This window comes from Pseudonaja textilis, chromosome 13 (assembly GCF_049901715.1).
Source record: "Pseudonaja textilis isolate UNSWEBS1 chromosome 13, rPseTex1.2, whole genome shotgun sequence".
NCBI classification, from domain to species: domain Eukaryota; kingdom Metazoa; phylum Chordata; class Lepidosauria; order Squamata; family Elapidae; genus Pseudonaja; species Pseudonaja textilis.
In genome coordinates this window covers 2,966,066-2,987,454 of record NC_142002.1, presented here as the reverse complement: position 1 = coordinate 2,987,454, position 21,389 = coordinate 2,966,066, and the positions used below count along the sequence as shown (strand labels likewise).

The following is a 21,389-nucleotide window of genomic DNA, read 5'->3' as shown; positions in this document are numbered from 1 at the left end:
AAGGGGTGACTCGGGAGTAGGGCTGGGAGGTGATTGCTCCTCCCATAAGGGATAAAGTACAGGCAAAGGTGACAAAACCTTTGCAAGAAGCAAAGTCGTTCGATCGGTTCAGGCTCATTCTTGACGCTCTTTGTACTTCGGTTGGTTTTTGTTCTAGTTTATTGGACACTTCTGTTATTGGTAGCACTTCACAGGAAAGAAAGGTGGGTGCTTATCTCGAGGGACTGTTTGAAGTTCATTACCGGCTGGGAATGAAAATAATTCCCAGCATTGCAATAAAACAAGACTTGTTTTTAAAATAAGCATGCAGGTAATTACGGTCTGGAAAGCCTTGGTCAGAACAAGATGCTTGACCACTGGTTCCTATTTATGACGGTTGCAGGGTCCTGGGATCAGCTTTTGTGACCCTTCTGGCCAGCAAAATTCACTTAACAAATGTCTCTCTTAACAGCAATAAAAAGTCTGGGCTCCCTTGCGGTTGTAAGTCAAGGACTACTTCTACTTTCCTTTCTCTACCCTTGTGTCTTCTCAGAGGTATCTGAAATGGAACTATATGATCCGTAGCCCTGGCAAGGGAAGAAAATGGGTGTTGTAACCCAATGTTCTTCAGAAGGTCACTGAATTGGGAGAGAATGATGAAAACAATATGAAGTTAGATGCTCACTCTGTGTTAACACAAGGCACCTTTGTCCTCCAAAAAACAGGACCATCCTTTCAGCTCAGTTGAGCAAATAGAAGATGTCAAATCCAGTTCTGAACAGGTTGACGAGTGAAAACATTTCCCAGACATCGTAACACACCCAAAGTTCACCCTTTGATTGAAATTTTCCATGGATGACCTTCAGTAGCATCCAAGCTGATCTGCTGAATCATCCATAAGAAGACAACAAAGGAAAAAAAAAATCTATGGATCAAGTCAATCTGCATGAAGGTACCTCATAATGCATCTAGCGACCTTTCTGAAACCAAGGACCACATCTAAAGGAGGTAACACATCAAAACTGACAGCTAAAGAGTTGTTATTCAATGCCATGAAGTTGAAGGGGAAAGTAGAGGGAACCAAGTTTCAAGGTGACCAAGATAGGTCTTCATCTTATATATTAAGGGCAGCGTATCTTAACCTTGGGACCTTGAAGATGTATGGACTTCAACTCCGGGAATTCCCCAGTCAACACATCTTCACGTTCCCAAAGTTGAGAAACACTGTATTCTCTAACAAGAACTTCAAGAACCACTTGTCCTAAAATGTTATATACGGTTGACATGACTTCTTACAGTAGAAAACAGGCTATCCTTACCCATCCAGTTGTTCCTCTCCGTTGATATATCGCAGGTTCTTCAAGAACGACAAGGACACCAGAGCATGAGAATGCTGGATCTTCACATATCCGGTCACCGTTTCTATCAACCCCATGAAATCCTCCAACTCAGAGGCGATATTGTCTGGGAGGGGAAACAAAACAAAAAAAAATCCAAGAGAGGCAATAAATCTTCCTAGTTTCGAGATTTTTCTTCGCACCACAATTAGCTTCATTGGCTTAAGAGTGGCCTTCTGGGAATGTCAACTCTTCACTGTGCAACACGCACAACCTTGTTATGATTTACCTAGGCAAGCCAGGCAGCTGGGATGCCAAACTAAATGCCACTTCAATTTAATCTAGTTAATTTTTCGGCCGGTCCAATGGCCGTCTGCTCCCTTCAACGTTGGCTGCTAATGCCAGCGTCGCATTCTGAGCTTTCAACAGCTGATGTTTTGGCAAGTTTTTCTTGGGCATTTGTAAATCTAAGCCTTCAGGAAGCCACAGCTCCTGTGATGTTCAGTGACAGATGTAAACGTTACCGCATTACTGCTGGCCAAAACCCTCCCATTGAGGAGAACCTCAACTCATGTCTCAAGATAGCCTGACCATTCTGGGCGAGATAAGTGGGTGTTTTTCCTCCTCCATCAATGGAAAGCTCTAAACCAAGGGTCTTCAAACCTGGCAAGTTTCAGACGTTGGACTTCAGATCCCAGAATTCCTGAGCTAACATGACTGGAGGAGGAGGAATTCTGGGAGTTGAAGTCCACAAGTCTTAAAGCTGTCAAGTTTGAAGAGTCCTGCTCTAAACAATACCCTCTCATTGGAGCTTATCTTCTCAGACCCTTCTGGAAGCTCAGGACAAGAAGTCACAGGTAGATGTCCCAAAGGTGCTTTACAAAAGGCAACTGGACTTCCTTAATTGTTGTTTTTCCCCTCTTAAAAACATTTCATTTCTCATCCAAGAGATCCTTCACTTCTGAAGACAACTGAAGAAGCTTCTCAGATGAGAAGCGAAATGTTTTCAGGAAAGAAAGAAAAAAACTAAGAAGGTCCGATTGCCATTTGGAAAGCGTCGTTGGCAAAGCCCTGACCTGGATGACTGAGAATCTCCACAGACCAGAAACTGATCAGAGAGGGATCCAATCTGGAATTAAGGAGACAGGGAGAACAATTATTCAGTGGAATGGCTTCCCTCCAGATATTGTGTGTGCTCGGTCTCTGGAGGTCTCAGGAAGAGACTGGACAGCCAGGATGTCTTCTGGAACAGAGATCCCCAACCTTCCCGGGTTGGTAGTCCAGAGCAGGGGGAGGGGATTAAAGATTTTGTGGGAGGGGCAGGCGCATAAGTGCATGGGTGTGCCTGTGAATTTCGCGGAGACGCACGCGCAGCAGGGACCGCAATTGCCTGCAACAACGCTCGCACGAGTAAGGCTGTGGCAAAGCTCACGCAAGTGGGGCCATGCGCACATGCAAATGTTGGTGGTTTGGCTGGCTGCTCACGTGGCTGGTGGCGATTAGGCCACAGCATAGTAGTTGGAGACCCTTGGTCTAGAATGTTATAAGCCCCTTCCAACTTCGTTATTCTGTAACATCCTTTTCCCGTTAAGTCCCATTGTTTAATAAATTAGAAGCAGACTGTCCCTGATCAAGCAGGGTCTACTTGACTAGGGCATAGAAACCAGGAGCAAACCAAGGTTCAGGGTTAACATTTCCTCGAGGTGTGTTTGCATGCAACAACAGGCCAGAATTCTTTAGCCTTCCGCCTTAGTCAAGAGCACGCTTATTATTCATATTTAATGCTTGCTCGTTCCTGCAATACTTTTCCTACTTCATGGGCCTGGCTTAAGAACAAAGCCAGTGCTATATCGTGATACAGCAAACTATGAACTCTACCTTGTGCTCCTCTGAAAAATGCCAGAGTCAAAAGGCTAAAGTGAAGAAGGGTTAGCGGGAACAAGCCAACGGATCTGTTCACACAGGCCCTAAAGCAAGCCATCATTGGACATGCCTAGACCCCTTAGTCCAGGGCCGGCTAACCCTTTTGGGACCCCGTGCCGAAAATTGGGTGCGTGCACGCGCCAGCACCCAGAAGGCGATCTACATTCACCTCCTTCACACTCGCGCATGCATGCCAGATAGCCAACAATCCGATGTCAGGCAGGCGGCGCACACGCATGCACAATGGGACTCTTCCAGGCAACCTCAGAAGTGGCTCGACATGCCATAGGTTTGCCGTCATGGCCTCAGTCCCATCTGCTTACAGAAGAGACAGTGCACGAGAAAAGAACCAGCCAGCATCCACCCCCTGATCGTTGGTCTCAAGCAAGCAAGCCAAGCCTCAGTGCTTCTGGGAGATACGCAAATCCTTTTTCAGTCGAATAAAGTTTCACCGAGATTAAGCCATCCAAAGGGGCCTCTTTGGGGAAATCGGAACCAACGCGTATAAACGGGACACGGCCGGCCCTTGGGGGGAAATGTTTACAACAGGCAGCGGAACAGAGAGGAGACATTCCTCCCAGCCTCTTAAAAGGATCCGTCTGTTCCTTCGAGAAGGAAGATCTTGGGATGGAATTCGGGAACTTTAAGTTTCCCAGAAAGTTTGCTACACACCAACTTCAAAGAAAATCCAACTCTGTTGTTATTTCTAGGTGGGTTCAGTGACTCAAGCGAAGAAGAATGCTTCTTCCGCCTACTTTGCAACCAGGCCCAATTTCTAAGCAGGAACCTTATCTCAGGAAGTCTACGGAGAGTCTCAGTCATCCCGGTCAGGGTTGTCCCAGAGGGGCTTTTTTCAAGAGGCCACTGGAGTTTCTGGGGTTTTTTTTTTCCCTTTGAAGACATTTCGCTTCTCGTCCAAGAAGCTTCTTCAGCTCTGACTGAAGATAGAGATCTATCCCCACCCTCCAGTCAGAGCCGAAGAAGCTTCTTGGATGAGAAGCGAAATGTCTTCAAAGAAAAAAAAAAACAGAAACTCCAGTGGCCTCTTGAAAAAGCACCTTTGGGGATCCATCTCGGAAAGTTTTTCAGGATCTTTCAGTTCAGGCAAAAGGTGACTTAATTTAGCAAGAGATTGAAGGGTCCATGTAAGAGGCCGCGGAGCAGCCTTCCATGAGCAACCGGTGTGACTTGCAGGGTTGGGAATCAGGGACATTGTCAAATGTCTGAAAGTGTCATTAGAGAGCAGCCACACGGCTGCTTGACTTAAAACAGGGGAAGTTAACAGGGGGTCCCCAAAAGCAGAGACAACTGTGTGGCGTTTGTGGGGTTCTAACTGATAAAATGAGCGAGTTATCAGCCTTAAAATCACGTGATCGCTCTCCTTCTTCAGATTGGGCCAAAATTATGTTCCTTCCTGGGGGAAGGAAGGGAAAGGACGGAGGGGCAGGTGGGTGGGTGAGAGGGAGGAGAGGGAGATGGGCAGGATGGGAAAGAAAGAAGGAAGGAAGAGAGAGAGACAGAGAGGAAGGAAGGAAGGAAGGAAGGAAGGAAGGAAGGAAGGAAGGAAGGAAGGAAGGAAGGAAGGAAGGAAGGAAGGGAAGGAAGGAAGGGAGATGGCCAGGATGGGAAAGAAAGAAGGAAGGAAAGAGAGAGAGACAGAGAGAGAAAGGAGGAAGGAAGGAAGGGGAAGGTGGGCGGGCGAGAGGGATGAGAAGGAAGGAAGGAAGGAAGGAAGGAAGGAAGGAAGGAAGGAAGGAAGGAAGGAAGGAAGGAAGGAAGGAAGAGAAGGGGAGATGGGCAGGATGGGAAAGAAGGAAGGAAGGAAAGAGAGAGAGAGAAAGGAAGGAAGGAAGAAAGAAAAAGAAAGAAAGAAAGAGAGAGAGAGGGAGAGAGAAAGAAAGAAAGAAAGAAAAAAAGAAAGAAAAAGAAAGAAAAGACCATTGAAATTTTCCCAGAAGGTGACTCATCTGACAAATCGTTAACTGAACACTCATTTTCTGTTAAGACATGTACTAGACATGGCCAACTCAGCCCTAAGAAACACCAAGGTGGGAATTCTGGTGCCAGGGTTTGGAGAGGGCATCCTGTACACTGCAGAGAAATATTTGCCACTGGGCAAATAATTAGATTCACTGATGTGCCACCCAACACGAGTGAGACAATACAAATTTAGAAAACCCCTAAACGTTATCAAGACTACCGGTAAGTCTTCTTCTCTCTTTCTTCCTGGGAACTTTGAGCCTGTTGCAATGCTACCTTGGGAATTGGTTGAGATTACCTGCGGGAAAACATCTCAAATGGAAAACCAGGTGTTTTCCATGGCAAGTGAAAAGCATTCTCGAAAGCTGGTACTTTATTATTTGTACTTTATTATTTAAAAGAACTTAATTCATTTTTAAAAAAACCCAATGTATTTTAACCAAATGGAAAACGACGATTGCAATTTATCAAGAATAAACTGCAGGGGTGACACATCTAATATTATTTACTGTTTATTTAAGTCTGCCTGTCTTGGGAGTTTCCGAATGTCCACTTCAGGCATCATCTATGCATTTTAACATGCTCCATAATGGAGTTGAGAGCAGTTGAGGAAACCATAAAATTCCATCCATGGTTTCTTTAGCACCATGTACACATTAGTAAGCTCGCACAGGACTTGTCACAGTCAACCAGGGTTACCAACTCCTACGCTCTTCCCAAATCAAGCGTGAACTTACTCCCACGGCGGATGTTGATAAGAAGGTTCCCTCTAATTTCGGTGCATCCCTGGAGCGTCTGTGCCGACGTGACGGAGTCAATCGTCATGATTTTGTCATCTGCACACACTTTGGGGCAGGGTCCCTCACAGGGGCTGCAGAACATGCTGGCAAAAGACAAAAAGAATTGGAAGAGATGAGCATGAACGGGCCTTCCATGCTGCAGTGGTGAGAATGCAGCATTACAGGCTAATTCTGTCGGCTGCCGGCAGTTCGATCCTGACCAGCTCAAGGTTGACTCAGCCTTCCATCCTTCCGAGGTCAGTAAAATGAGGACCCAGGTTGTTGTTGGCAAGAGGCTGACTCTGTAAACCGCTTAGAGAGGGCTGTAAAAGCACTAGGAAGTGGTGTATAAATCTAAGTGCTATTGCTATTCCTGAGAGGACCTTTCTAACAAACGATGATTGGGAGATCCAACTTAGAAGTAAGAAACATTTCTGGAGAGTTGAGAAAAATTAAGCAATGGAATATCTTGCTACTCAAAGTTGTGGGCGTTCCATCTCTGGAGGTTTTTAAGAAAAGATTGGACTACCGTTTGTCTGGGATGGTGTAAAGTCTCCTGCCTTGGGCAGGGGGTTGATGTAGAAGAGGGGTCTCCAACCTTGGCAACTTTTAAAACTTGTGGACTTCAACTCCCCAAATTCCTCCTCCAGTCATGTTATTCTGGGAGCTGAAGTCTACAAATCTTAAAAGTTGCCAAGATTGGAGACCCCTGATTTAGAAGACCTCCAGCCCTATGATTCTATGACGTCTTAGGTATCTTTGGATGCAAGATATCCGTAACAGAATGGACGTTTCATATCTCTTTTGCAAGATCATATTTGAAATTTCTCCAAAAGTGAGTTTAAATTGGATCCACTTGGTCATTCAACTTGTCTCCCGGAGTTGTGGATACTCCAACACTGGAGGCCTTCAAGAAACAATTGGACAGTCATTTGTCCAGGAGAGCAATAGCAAATAGCTCTTAGACTTATATGCCGCTTCACAGTGCTTTACAGCCCTCCCAAAGTGGTTTACAGAGTCATCCTCTTGCCCCCCACAATCTGGGTCCTCGTTTTACCCACCTCGGAAGGATGGAAGGCTGAGTCAATCTTGAGCTGGTCAGGATCGAACTACTGGCATTGGGCAGAGTTAGCCCACAATACAAGTAGTCCTTGACTTACGATCACAACGGAGCCCAAAATATCTGTTGCTAAGTGAGACATTAGTGAATTTTGTCCTATTTTGTGACCTTTCTTGCCGCCGTTGTTAAGTGAACCTCTGCAGTTGTTAAGTTAGTCATACGGCTCTTTAAGTGAATCTGATTTCCCCGTTGACTTTGCTTGTCAGAAGGTTGCAAAAGATGGTCACGGGTCCCCAGATCTCTGCAACCGTCGTAAATATGAATCAGTTGCCAAGCACCTGAATTTTGATCACCTGACCATAGGGATGCTTCCAGAAGGCCTATGAGGATCTTTGTGCTTCTGATTCTGTACTGCACAACACATCCAGATTTCTTTTTGGACTGCCTTTGCATTGCACTGATAAATTTGGCTAGATTTTAGCATGCAAGCCACCAGGACGAGAACTTTTTAATTCTTTAATTTCACCCCCCCCCCCATGTGTGTGTCTCTGTCTCTCTGTCTCTGTCTCTCTCTGTGTGTGTCTCTCTCTCTCTCTTTCTGTCTTTCTCTCTCTCTCTGTCTCTTTCTCTCTCTCTCTCTCCATGTAATTCTGTCTCTGTCTCACTCTCCCTGTGTATCTCTGTGTCTCTTGTCTCTCTCTGTCTGTCCGTCTCTCTCTCTCTCTCTCTCTCTGTGTCTCTCTCTGTCTCTCTCTCTCTGTGTCTCTGTGTGTGTGTGTGTCTCTATCTCTCTGTCTCTTTCTCTGTCTCTGTGTGTCTCTCTCTCTTTCTGTCTCTCTCTCTCTCTCTTTCTCTGTGTCTCTCTCTTCTCTGTGTGTGTGTGTGTCTGTCTCTCTCTCTCTCTCTCTCTCTCTGTGTCTCTCTCTCCATGTCATTCTGTCTCTGTCTCTCTCTTTCTCTCTCTCTCCCTCCCATTTGTCAGCTGATTCCCACCTGAGTCACGTGGTATCTTTGCAATCCAGTGCCTCCCATGATGCTTCACATGAATTCGCAAGCTCATATTTCAAATGCTTCAGCACAAGGCACTGTTGATACACGCCAGAAACTTTTGAGAAAGCGCACTAAGAATTTTCAGTCCTTCGGTTCACGAGCGATGGGTGTGCGATCAAGGGAGACTGGAGCAGGAAAAACCCCCTCGCACACACACATGGACACAAATGCTACACGCACACTAGTTATCATTCCCTCTTTTCTGTCCGTGTTTTTTTTTTCCATTCACACCGTGAACATTTGGATACGTTAAACACCTGGCTCTCTTTTTTTAATGAGTGTTTGGTCATTTCCACACACATTTCCAGGTAAACATTCAGTTGCTGGCTGGGGGCAGAGATCACTGCATTGCACCTGTATGTAAACTAGAAATTCTTCGGCAGAAAAAAAAGGAGAGGTGTGTTTGGATAGCTTCACACAAAACAAAGAGACGCCAGACGTCATCAACCGTTCAACTCAACCCAAATAAAGACACACCGACCAGGTCATTAAAAACAATTTAAAAAACCCCGCGGGGAATTCTCCCTCTGCAAGAGAAAAATTTCCTTTTTAATTACACCCCTGATCAGGAACGCCGCCGGCTCTTAATCAGGCAGCCGATAACAGCAGATTCGGCACTTATTTCATTTCTCCAGCACAACGACGGTCAATTCTTGGATGACTTGGCGGATAATCTCAGCCTGGAGTGAGCCGGCCGTTGAAGTTTCCACTGAAACACCGCGTAAAATGTGCCACCCGTGGATAAGGTGAAACGTTTGGCGTGTTTTGATTTTCACAATTGGCTTAAGCTGCAGGAGGCGTGTTCTTCATGAGGTTTTGGTTAAAAGTTGGAGCGTCGGCTTTTTCACAGATCTGTGAGCATATACAGGATACAGGTACTCCGCGGCTCATCGGCTGATGAAAATTTCTCAAGGAGAATCTTACAGAAATCCAATCTTTTATTTCCATGGGAACAACAGTTCGGCATTCACTAATGTAGTAACCTCTGTCGATTTCACCGGACATGTGATGACCCGGGGCGTGACACAAAAGCAACAAAGTCACAAAAAGTAGGTAAAGTCCCTTTAATTTCCCCAACTTGGCCCCCAATGTCCAGTTATTGTCAGCTGGAGAAAAAACTCTCCCAAGAACAGTTTTTAAAGGGAAGAAATTCAATCCAAACTCAATGTACGTATAAATTATAAATAAAACCCAACACAAACCACACTGCAGCAATTAACGGGATAGGGCAGGATAAGGAATTGCAAACTTCTAAAAGGCAACATAACACACACAGTTGGAACCCAGATAGGATGTGACAAACAAAGATAATGCACACTTTGCTTCCAGCAAGGTGCTGTGTGCAAACACCCTTTATATTCGGTCTTCCCAGCTGCAGCTAATGAAGGAAATCAGGGCCTTTTTCTCCCCCTAAGCCACATTGCTCCCTTATCCGTTCCTCCCTGCGTGCCCCAGGATGAAGATGGGGTGGGCCTGGGTCTTCCTCTGAATGTTCAGCCGGACTGTGCCTTTCCTCAGTTTCCTCCCCAGCCACTGGAGCCACACTCCCACTCCCGGTCAGCTGTTTGACCTCCCCCTTGGAATCAGATTCCAACAGGGGCATGACAGGACATAACTGCTGCAAATGACAGTCCTTGGCTAACAGACACTTGTTTAGTGACCTACGAAGTTACAACGGCATTGAAAAGAAGGTAACTTAGGACCATTTTCCACACTTACGACTGTGGCAGCATCCCCCGTTGTCACGCGATTGAAATTCAGACACTTCACAACGGACTCATATTTACGACGGTTGCAGTGCCCCAGGGTCATGTGATCTCCTTTTTTACGACAGCAAACTCGATGGGGAAACCAGATTCACTTAATAACTGCCTTGCTCCCTTAACAACTGTAGTGATTCTCTTAATACCCATGGCAAGGAAGATCATAAAACGGGGCAAAATTCACTCAACAACAACTCACTTATCAACAGTGGTTTTGGGCTCGATTGTGGACATAAATCAAGGACTGCCTGTATGTTATGCCCCTCTGAGAGACTGACTCCAAGGAGGAAGACAAACAGCTGAAAGGGAGTGGGAGTGTGGCTCCGTTGGCTGTGGAAGAAACTGGGGAAGGGAAAAGTCTGGCTGGGCAGAGCAGAGGAGAGGTAGAACAAGGGAGAGGGAATTCAGAGGAAGACCCAGGCCCACCCCCTCTTCATCCTAGGGCACGCAGGGAGGAACGGAGAAGAGAGCAACATGGGTTGTGTGTCTTACGGGGGAGGAAAGGGCCCTGATTCCCTTCATTAGCCACAGCTGGGAATGAGAGTTTAAAAGAAATGCAAGCTGAGAACGACGTTTGCTGCGACCAAACGTCAGTTTATCTTGTGTTGACTGTGGTTATCTGCATTCCTGGCTTCCTCCCAACTGTGTTGAATTACGGCTGTTCCTTCACACCTGGAACTCCTTCTCTTGCCCTGCTGGACTAATTACCTCACCTTGCTTTGACTGGACTTATAGTTACAGTTTTGGTGGACTATGTTTTGGCCTTGATTCTCTGCAGCCAAAGGCCGTTCCTGGGAGAGTTTTTCTCCAGCCCAGAAGGTAACCAGGACATTGGGGGGCAAAGTTGGAGCTAATAAAGGGACTCCTACTCATTATCTGACTGTGTTGCCTTTGTGCCACGCCCCTTTGGGTCATCGCACTGTACTTGAAACATTCTTAAGAGGGACCCCATTAAGAGTTTGGACTCTTCCTTAGCCCTACCGACAAGAAAAAAAAAATCAGAGCTACTCGCCCTTCCTGTGTGTAAACACAAGCGCCCCCTGTTACCTTTGGGTATCGTTGCGCACAAATCCTGGAGGGCACTCTTGTATACACTCGTCCTCATGGATCACGAAGCTCTCATATTCCCCAAGTGAATCCGAGGAAGAGATCCGGGAGCAGTTCTCCTTGGTAATGCAACGCCAGCCCTCAAACTTGTAGGTGTTGGGTGGGCAGGTAGGAACACAGGTGCCATCGTGGTAGTAGTTGCGACAGGCTACGCAGGCCGAGCTGTTGTGGGGTGCGGTGCAGCTGCCCAAGCATTCGGGGTGACAGCATTCGTTCTGGTCCGTGCAAGCATGTTTGCCACAGGAACTGGGACAGGCTGGAAAGAGAGAGAGGACAGAGTAGCAGGCATGAAAAGACCATCTTCAACTGGAAGGAAGGAAAGAGCAACAAGGGACGTGATTGGCAATAGAAGGAGCACTTGGACTTATATACTGCTTCACAGTGCTTTATAGCCCTCTCTAAGCGGTTTACAGAGTTAGCATGTTCAGGGGTGGACTTCCAAAAGTTTAGCAACAGGTTCTCTGCCTGGTTGGTGGGTGGGCATAGCCATGGTAGGCGTGGGCTAGTTGGCCTCCTGTACCATGGCAGTGGGGGCATTTTTGCCCTCCCCGGACTCTGGAGGCTTTCCTTGAGCTTCCAGGAGGGGGAAAACGGCCTCCCCAGTCTCCGGAGGCTCTCGGGAAGCCAGAAACGGACCCAGTTCCGGCCTTCCTGAACTTCCGGGGAGGCCCATTTTTCACCCTCCCCGAGCCTCCCCGTGGGCCGTGCACTTACCTGCATCCAAAATGGGCCACGTGGGGACTCCTCGGAGGGGTAGGCGGGGCCAGCCAGGAGTGTGATTTGGGGATTCTCCGAACTGCACAGAATCTTAGCTAGGGGACACTCCAGAATCCCCGCGAACCCCCTGCGGCCCCCCACAACCTGAGTCATCATTTAACCAATTTCAGAATGATTGAGTCATTCTTGAGCCAGTCAGGATCAAATTCCTGCCAGTAAGCAGAGTCTGCCTGCAGGCAGAAACAGTGAGAGACAGAGAGATAAGAGACTACTGGGACTTAAGGCTTATATACCACTTCACACTGCTTTACAGCAGGGGTGGGATTCAAATTTTTTAACAACTAGTTCTGTGGGCGCAGCTTAGTTGGTGGGCGTGGCTTGGTGGTCATATTATTGGCTGGGCGTGGCCAACTCAGTATCGCTCATATCGAGGCACGCACCTCCTCGCCTGGCCTCTCATGACTGTGGGGAGGCTGCAACAGTATAAGTATGAAAAATGGTCATAAGTCACTTTTTTCAGTGCCATTGTAACTTTAAATGGTCACTCCACACAAGCAAAGTACCAGCAAAGGAGGGGAAAAAACTCCAGAGATGTTCTGGAGATAGGAAGTCTAGTCCTGCCAAGAATGTAATAAGGGTTAACGGGAGGCAGTTTCTGTAAGCAACACCAGAATGTTTCCTTCCTGCCTTCCTGACAGGATTAGCCCTGTAATTTCTTCTAACAACTGGTTCTCCGAACTGCTTAGAATGTTAACAACTGGTTCTAGCGAATAGGTGCGAACTGGTAGAATCCCACCCCTGCTTTACAGCCCTCTTTAAGTAGTTTACAAGAGTCAGCCTCTTGCCCACAACAATCTGGATCCTCATTTTACCCACCTCAGAAGGCTAGAAGGCTGAGTCAACCTTGAACCCCAGTCAGGATTGAACTCCTGACATTGGGCCTGCAATACTGCATTCTAACCACTACACCCCCCAAGGCTCTTAAAGTTGGCTAACATTCATCAGTTTCCATTTCCTATCGAAGTTTTCCCAAACCTAGACTTCCAACAAGGTGTAAATGCAAAAGGAACCCAACCATAGGGCTGATTCCGGTCACAAATTCTGGATGAATGGGGAGGGTTAGGAAAAGCAATAGTGAACTACCCTGTGAAAATCTCACCGGAACACTTTTATGGCAATAACTCAGCATGTACATAAGACCACGTGTGATTTACTTTGGCCATGTTATGCGTATCAATTCACTGGACGAGGCAATGATAACTGAATGGTTAGTGGAACAAGAATGAGCAAGCAAAGAAGAATTGGGTATGTCTAGTTTACTGAAAAGTAGGACTAGGATTGACATGATAGCAGTGTTCCTATATCTAAGGGGTTGACACAAAGAAGAGGGGGTCAAGCTATTCTCCAAAGCACCTGAGCGCAGGACAAGAAGCAAATAGATGGAAACTAATCAAGGAGAGAAGCAACTTAGAACTAACGAGACATTTCCTGACAGTGAGAACAATTAATCAGTAGAACAACTTGCCTCCAAAAGTTGTGGGTACTCCAACACTGGAGGTTTTAAAGAAGAGATTGGACAGCCATTTGTCTGAAATGGCATAGGGTCTCCCTACTTGAGCAGGGGTTGGACTAGAAGACCTCCAAGGTCCCTTCCAACTCTGTTATTTGATAAAAGAGCATGCTGGCTTGATCACATCAAATCTGATGCAAGTTCAATATCCCACAACTGAATGAAACTGTGCTTGACAAGGTAACATGGAGAATACTTGCCTATAAGATCGGACACAACTAAATAGTTAAAACAACAACAAAAGGTAAGTACATTTGAAGATTATGGGATTACAACTGTGTAACCGAAGCACTCTTAATTACAATTTGCTGCATCAATCAAGCTAATTAATGATATAGCCTCTCAACCATTCCTAGAGTGTCCATAATAGTGTTACCATAGAAAATGCAAGATATATCTCAAACAGACAATGTAATAGAGGAAGAAAGTCACATCTAGCTGATAAATCAAGGATAAACGCAATATCTTAATATAATCTTGTGACATATTTGGTAAGAGGTACAAAATAAATCAAGTTATAAATACTGCTAATGGGCAAGCTCAGACAGTCCTTAGGGTAAACAGAAGCTAAGCAACAATATCTTCCAGAACCTGAAAACATACTTTTAATAATCAGTCCGGAATTTAAAACTACTATCCCTTGAAGGTCCATGTTTTAATATTTGGATCCCAACTGATACAGCAACCAAAACTGATAAAAACAAATTTGCTTTTATCTCGACATCTAAAAGCAACAAGGACTCCAGCATCTTCCAGGAGCTGCTTGTGTGGTCCTCAAAAGAATTTGAACAACTTGGGATAATCTGAGTCACCTCTTCCCCACTCACCCAAATTCCAAGAGCCTCTTGGTATGTCCACTTTCAGCTTGCTTTCTCGCAGTCCCCAACTTTCATCTACAAGAATATCTTTGCTACCTTGTCCACTTAAGCCGGGTAATAAAGCCAAAAGGCAGAACTTTTCTAAATAAATGTTTAGTGACTGATCCCATCAACTATGTCTATGGACCCAGGCTTCAGCAGGTCCCAAAGGCGGAACGCCTGACTTGTCCACTCCTCTACCTGACAAGGGAAACGGCGTAATGTCAGATCAAAAGACGTCCATGATGGTGGTTGATTTGTTCTCCGGGCTTCCGGTTTAGCTTCTGAATGTTTCGTTACCAAGCTAGGTGACCTCCTCAATGGGACTTCTTCGGTCAAAGCATCTCATTCCAATTCTTCTCCGTTTTTATTGATCTCATACGGTTGATGGGTCGTGTGACTGGTTGGTGGTGTTGTGTGAAGGCCACCAAGTGAAGACATGGTCAGTTCCGTGGTTGGTTGGTCTCTCAATGGATACGGCTCCTGATGGGTTTGTAGGCAGGGTGGCTACCTCCAAAATCTGTGGGACATGCGATGTCAGCCTTGGCTTGGAAGCCATATTTTATTTGGAATAAGAGTTGGAAGGGACCTTGGAAGTCTTCTAGTCCAGTCCCCTGCTCAAGATGGAGACCCTATACCAGTGGTGGCTAGCCTTTTTGGGCTCCTGTGCCAAAAATTGTGCATGCACTTGCACGCTGCGCTCGCATGCCAGCACCCAGAAGGCAATGCGCGCCCCCCACCTCCTATGCATGCGCATGCAATCCCCACCCACCTCTGCCGTCCCCTAACCTGCACTGTGCCTCGCAGCTAATTTTCGGCCGGTTTGAGGCCTTTTTCGGCCTCCCAGATGCTTGAGGAAGACTTCTGCAGGCTGAAAACTAGGCCCGTTTCGTCACTTCCGGTATTTCCAGAAAACCAGGAAGTGACGAAACGGGTCTAGTTTTCGGCCTGCAAAGTCTGCAGTAGCCTTCCTCAAACCTTTGGAAGGCCGAAAAAGGCCTCAAACTGGCCGAAAAACAGCTGTGAGGCGCATGCATGCACAGTGAGGTAAGTCTGCCTGCAGCTCGCGTGCCGGCACAAATGGCTCTGTGTGCCATAGGTTCGCCATCATAGCCCTATACCATTCTAGAGAAGTGGCTGTCCAGTTTCTTCTTAAAAGACCTCCAGTGATGCGAGTAGCCACAAGTTCTTGTGGCAAGCCGTTCCACCGGTTAATTGTCCTCACTGTTAGGAAGTTTCTCCTTCATTTCAGGTAGCTTCTCTCCGTGATTAGCTTCCATCCATCGTTCCTTGTCCTGCTCTCTGGGGCTTAGGAAAACAAGTTGTCCCCCTCTTCTTCCCAGGCAGGGTTTCCAGAATTATCTGGAGCAAGCGGCTGGAATAGTGAGGCTGGTATTAGATCCGCATCGCAAGGACTCTTTGCTCAGACGCCAGACTTGTTCGCCTCCAGCAAGATGAGCCTCATTCGATGCCTGTAAATATTAGAAGTCTCCAAGGCTATTAAGAGATTTCTTCAGTAACACCACAGACAGTAAGCCTTGGAAGCAGATGGATGACTCTTCTCCCCCCCCACCCCACTCCCCAGCACCAAAACCTAAGATTTAGCATGTTAATGAGATTTCCTGTTTACATAAGGATATCAGACGAAGCCATTGCTCTGCTCACCGTATCTAGGGAATATTACAGGTTAACACATGCGTTTTATTAAATAAAAGAATAGGACAGGCCTTTTGAATGATGGATCGCTCCCAAATTCAACAGTAGCCAACTGGCAGGAGAGCATTCGAACCAGAAAAGGCGCAGCTGTATCCCTACGTTTAAGTGGGAATTGGTTCTTTTTCTGGAAAGTCGACAAAGTGGGTCAAATTCATAAATATTTCCAGCACAAAACTACCTTTCCACCTTCCTCCCCCGAGTTCATCACAGCGATGCCAACTTTCAATTAGGCTTCAAACCTTATCAGAGATGTTCTGACATCGCCGCACCCATTCCCAAAAATGCTTCCAAGCATTGGAAATCCTAATGAGGATTAGGACGTTTAAGATTGAAACAACCTAATCTAATCAATCAAATCAGAAAGTAATCAAGGGGAGAAGCAACCCAGAAATAAGGAGAATGTGGTCCAAGCAACGCTTCGGAAACGAAGGGCAACCTTTTCCAGTAACCAAGAGCGAGCATTCATTTCCTCAGCTCCGAAAGACAAAGAGCTTCATTCACCTCCTTAGATGGGCAGGACGCTTTAAGGTTAACTACCGTATTTCCCCCGAAAATAAGACCCGGTCTTAGATTCATTTTGGCTCCGAAAGACCCTAACCCGGGGGTGTCAAACTCGGTTTCATTGAGGGCTACATTAGGGTTGTCTTTGACCTTAGGGAGGGTGTGGGTATGGCCAGGGTAGGTGTGGCCAGCTTGACATCACCTGGGGGCACCTGTGGTGGCCCAAGTGCTACGCCAGCGAAAACGGGCTCCCAAGCTGAGTTTCCGGCTGCAACAACCTCCTGCAACCCTCGGCCAGCAAAAACGGAGCTCGGGAGAGCCGCATGAGCTGAGTTTCTGGCTGCAACGGCCTCCTGTAACCCTCGGCCAGCAAAAATGGAGCTGGGGAGGGCCGCTTACGCCGCCCCTTCCCGAGCTCCGTTTTTGCTGGCAGAGAGGCACCATGGGCCCGTCTCTTGCCATTTCCCAGAGCAGCCCTGCAGGCCAGATCTAAGCACCCTTGAGTTTGACACCCCTGCTCTAACCCCTAGCCCTAATTTAACAACTACGGTGATTCATTTCACAACCGTGGCCAAGAAAGTTTGTAAAATGGGGCAAAATTCACTTAATGACTGACTAGCTTAGCAGTGGGAATTTTAGGCTCTGTTGTGGTCATTAAGTGGAGGGCTGCCTGTCGTTGAGAAACGCCGGCCTTAATTTGGATTAGCTGGTGGTGCTTTCTGCTTCTAAAGCAAAGGGGTTAAAGTTTTACAACTTTTTTGCCACAGTTTTTAAGTGAATCCCTGTAGTTGTTAAGCCAGTAACATGGTTGTTACTCGCTTTTACTACAGTTTGTACTGACTTCCAGTAACTGATGGTTTCTTGGGTTGTAAAGAAGGATTACGGAGCTCCTTCAGAAGCCAAATTCCTATGAATCTCCGAGAATAATACACTACAGGTGGTCCTTGACCTGCAATCACAACTGGAACCACAACTGGAGCCAGGATTTCCCTCGCTACGTAAAGAAGTTGTTAAGTGAGTCATGCCCAATTTTACAACTTTGGCATTGTTGTTAAGTGAATCACTGCACTAAAATGAATCACGTGGTCCTTGCACGGATCCATTCCACTGAGTTGCCTTGTTGGAAGCTGGCTAGGAAGTTTGCAAATGGCGATTACACAACCGCTTACGTACGTGCTGCCACCATCCTAAATACAGATGGGTTGCCAAATGCCCAAATTTGGATCACGTAACTGTGAGGATGCTGCAATGGTTGTTAAGTGTCAATCACTTTTTTTTTTCAGTTGCTGACTTTGAACACACCAAAGCACCTGAAGGCAAAACAAAAAAACGAGGGATGGAAACAAGAAGGGAAGCAGCCTAGAACTAAGGAGAAACTTCCTAACTGTCAGAACGATTAACCGGTGGAACAGCTTGCCACCAGAAGTTGTCAGTTCTCCAACACTGGTGGTTTTTAGAGTCAGACTAACAGAGTTGGAAGGGACCTTGTAAGTCATCTAGTTCAACCCCAACCCTCCCCCCCAAGCAGGAAACCCTACACCATTTCTGACTGATGGCAATCCAGTCTCTTCTTGAAAGCCTCCAGTGATGAAGCTCCCACAACTTCCAAGGGCAACTTCAGTTCCATGGGTTGATTGTTTTCACTGTCAGAAAATCCCTCCTTATTTCCAGGTTGAATCTCTCCCTGATCAGTTTCCATCCATTGTTCCTTCTCTGGCCTTAGAAAATAGCTTGACCCCACTGCTCTCTGTTGTAGCCCCTCAAATATTGGAAGACTGCTCTCATGTCTCCCCTGGTCCTTCTTTTCACTGGATAGCCAAGCCCAGTTCCTACAACCGTTCATTGTATGTTTTAGCCTCCAGTCCCCTAATCATCCTGGTTGCTCTTCTCTGCATTCTTTCTAGAGTCTCAACATCTTTTTTTATAGTGTGGGGACCAAAACTGGATGCAGTACTCTAGGTGTGGCCTTACTAAGACTTTATAGAGTGGTATTTGTACTTCCCTTGATCTTGATTGTATCCCTCTGTTAATATAACTTAACATTAGCTTTTTAGGCCGCTGCTGCCCACTGCTGGCTCCTATTTAGCTGGTTGTCCACTAAGATTCCAAGATCCCTCTCACAGTTACTGCTGTGACAGTCAAGCTGTCAGCTTCGGAAGCCATATTTATTGAATTATTCGTTGGAGTTGGGGTTTTCTGGAACGTTGACGTAAGCCTGGTTTCACCCAGTCTATGTGTATTTTTCTTTGGGGTGTTTTTAAGAAGAGACTGGGCAGCCATTTGTCTGGGGTGGTATGGGAGTCTCATACTTGAGCATGGGGCTGGACTAGAAGATCTCCAAGCTCCCTTCCCACCCAGTGATTCTGTTAAGGGACACTAAATCAATGTTGTAAGTCAAAGACCATCTTCATATCCTCTCCCTCCTCTCATCCCATTTAAATCCTTATTGTACGGCGCACATATTCGTTCAAGTCCAGCGTTGCTAATCCTTCCCTCGGTATGGAAGATGTATGTCATCATGAGAATAAGCCAAACAATCTTGGCAAAATCTTATTTCCAAATGTTGCCTTTTCTGTTTATTTAAATAAATAATACTGGTCCATTGGGTTTTAGTTTCTTGGCGTCATGTTGAATTCAAATTCAAATTACGAGGAAAAGATAGATAAAGCAGAGCTGGGATAAGTTGTGTTGTTTTCATATGTTTACATATTACAACAAGCCTTCCAATTAACCAATTTCACTTTAGCTGAAGTCAACAGGTGGCACACACATTCTGTTTGTACACCGTCTGCTTCTTTGCAAACTCCCATTCGCCCCTTTTGCAAGTACTAAATTCATAAAAATAGAAAATAGTTAAAATATTCATGCATAAAATCTCATTTGGATTTAACAGACTTTCTGCTGTGAGGGACCCTCCTTCCCTCCATTAGTCCATTAAATTGAGGGTTTTACCGAATGTATTTCAATTCCAGATCCAGCTGACACTTGACTAACACAAAATAGATAAATAAAACATTTCCACTCAAGCCGAAAATAAAAACAGCAGTGCATGTGACTGAAAGAGCTTTGTGCAAAAAAAAAAAAAAATGTCTCGTATAAAGTTTTTAAAAATCATACTAGGATATCCATAACCTGGCAGATGTTGCTTGGCCCACGCTGTTCCTAAAAATAATATTTCCATCAAAATTTCAGAGGAGAAAAACAAGCAGCTTCTTATTTGCCTCTAACCTGCCCTACTTAAACTTTTTAGGAAGAAGAGGTAAGGATCAGAGGAGGATTGCAAGAAAGGATAAATCCATAAAAGACACTGAAAATCTACTTTTTATCGGGTTTTTTTCCCCACTCCCATTAAAAATATTAGAACCGTTTTTCCTGCGACTTCAAAAACTAGCTCACCAGTTCGAAATAAACTGGGAACAAACTCTGGTTTAATTCACCCCCATAGAAGATCCACACTTCCTTGCCACAAACCACAACAAGTTCACGTTTGGGAGGGGTGTTGTTTTCTGGAGGGAGGTGGGAATCTGGAAAGAACAATGCCATTTTTATTTCATGCCAGAGGCCGGTGTGCCCAAGGACACACGCTAAACCACACACTCGATTTATTTGGGGGGGTGTTTCTCGTTGGTTTGGTTTGATTTTTTATTTTTTTTAAAGTAGGCATAAAAAAAAAATATATAGTTCAGTTGCCCAGCCATTCCACACTCTCCCATGTAAACAAGCTCCTTTCGGCGTTAAAATGCTGAGTTTGTGTTTTGGAAAACATTTTCTCCCTGTTCCCACAGCTTAAAAGACCCATTTCAAACTCTCTTTTCTGGGAGGAAAATACAGGTGGGTCCTTGACTTACAAACGTTAATTTAGCTCAAAGCTATAAAGGCACTGAAAAAAGGGACTGGTGACCATTTTTCACACTTACAACCTTGATCGTGTGAAAAACAGCCCTAAGTCATTTTTATAGTGCCACTGTTACTTCAAACGGTCCCTAAATAAACTGTTGTGAGTCAAGGACTATCTGTATCATCATCCTCTTTTAACAACTCCATAATACCTTGCAGGGTGGAGCCTGGGCAATTGAATGGAGTGGAGTGTTTTACTGGCCAGATGCCCTTCCTGTTGCCAATACAGAGTCTTTTTTCCAGCAGATAGATAGATAGATAGATAGATAGATAGATAGATAGATAGATAGATAGATAGATAGATATACTCATTGTGCCCAGAGAAAGAAATACCTAGGATCGAACTCACAGCCTCCTGATTGTGAGGCGGGAGATCCATCTCTAGGTGACCGCACCAAGGAGGTGGAGTACCTGTCCTCCATCTCAAGAACTACCTGTATCTGTAAATATAAAATGCAGGTGTTACTCAGCTATGTCCAGCCATGAACATCCCTGGACAGCCATAAACATTTTGGAAGGGGGAAAAATCCCTTACCTCTTCTTAGCTTTCCAAGCCAAAATTAAGGCATATTCAGTTGATAGTGATTTACTAATTAGTACTGCATGCTCACCCTTTTCTCTTAAGTTAAGTCGGGGGTCCCCAAACTTGGCAACTTTAAGACGTGAACTTTAACTCCCAGAACTGAAGTCCACAAATATTAAAAGTTGCCAAGTTTGGAGACCTCTGAGTTAAAGGAAGGGAGGCAGAGGTAGCTTCTTCCTTCATCGGTATTTAGCATACCTTTTAAATTGGTGCTCTTGACAGGGTATTTATTCCAGAGAGGAAAGGTTCGAATCCCTCTTCAAAAATACAAGACATACACCATTAATCCTTGTTTATCATGGTGATGCTTCCCAGAAAAACAAGATTCTTAATAAACAAACTTGCGTTAAATATTTGAAGTGTTGTGCACGCTATTTGTACGTTTATTAAAACACCACAGCTCTTGTACTTCGCAGCAGTTTAGAGCAAGTTTTGCATTTTTTCCACTGGCTGTTTGTCCAGCGATGTACAATGCGTTTCCACATTATGTGGTTCCACTCAAGAGTGACTATGAGGGCTTTGCTTCTCCAAACCGGTTTGCCAACAAGTCAGGTTTGTCCCCGAGAAGAA

General features: G+C 45.6%; 1 protein-coding gene across 2 annotated transcripts in view; it reads right to left on the bottom strand.

Moving 5' to 3' along the window:
* IGF1R (insulin like growth factor 1 receptor) overlaps nt 1–21,389 on the bottom strand; it is a 210,014-nt gene that overhangs the window by 62,268 nt on the left and 126,357 nt on the right. For both annotated transcript variants that reach the window (XM_087941839.1, XM_087941840.1), the window contains exons 3-5: nt 10,919–11,234; nt 5,957–6,102; nt 1,299–1,443 (exon numbers count right to left, since the gene is read on the bottom strand). In XM_087941839.1, coding sequence (XP_087797965.1) covers nt 1,299–1,443; nt 5,957–6,102; nt 10,919–11,234 — 607 coding nt within the window. The remainder of the gene's footprint in view (nt 1–1,298; nt 1,444–5,956; nt 6,103–10,918; nt 11,235–21,389) is intronic.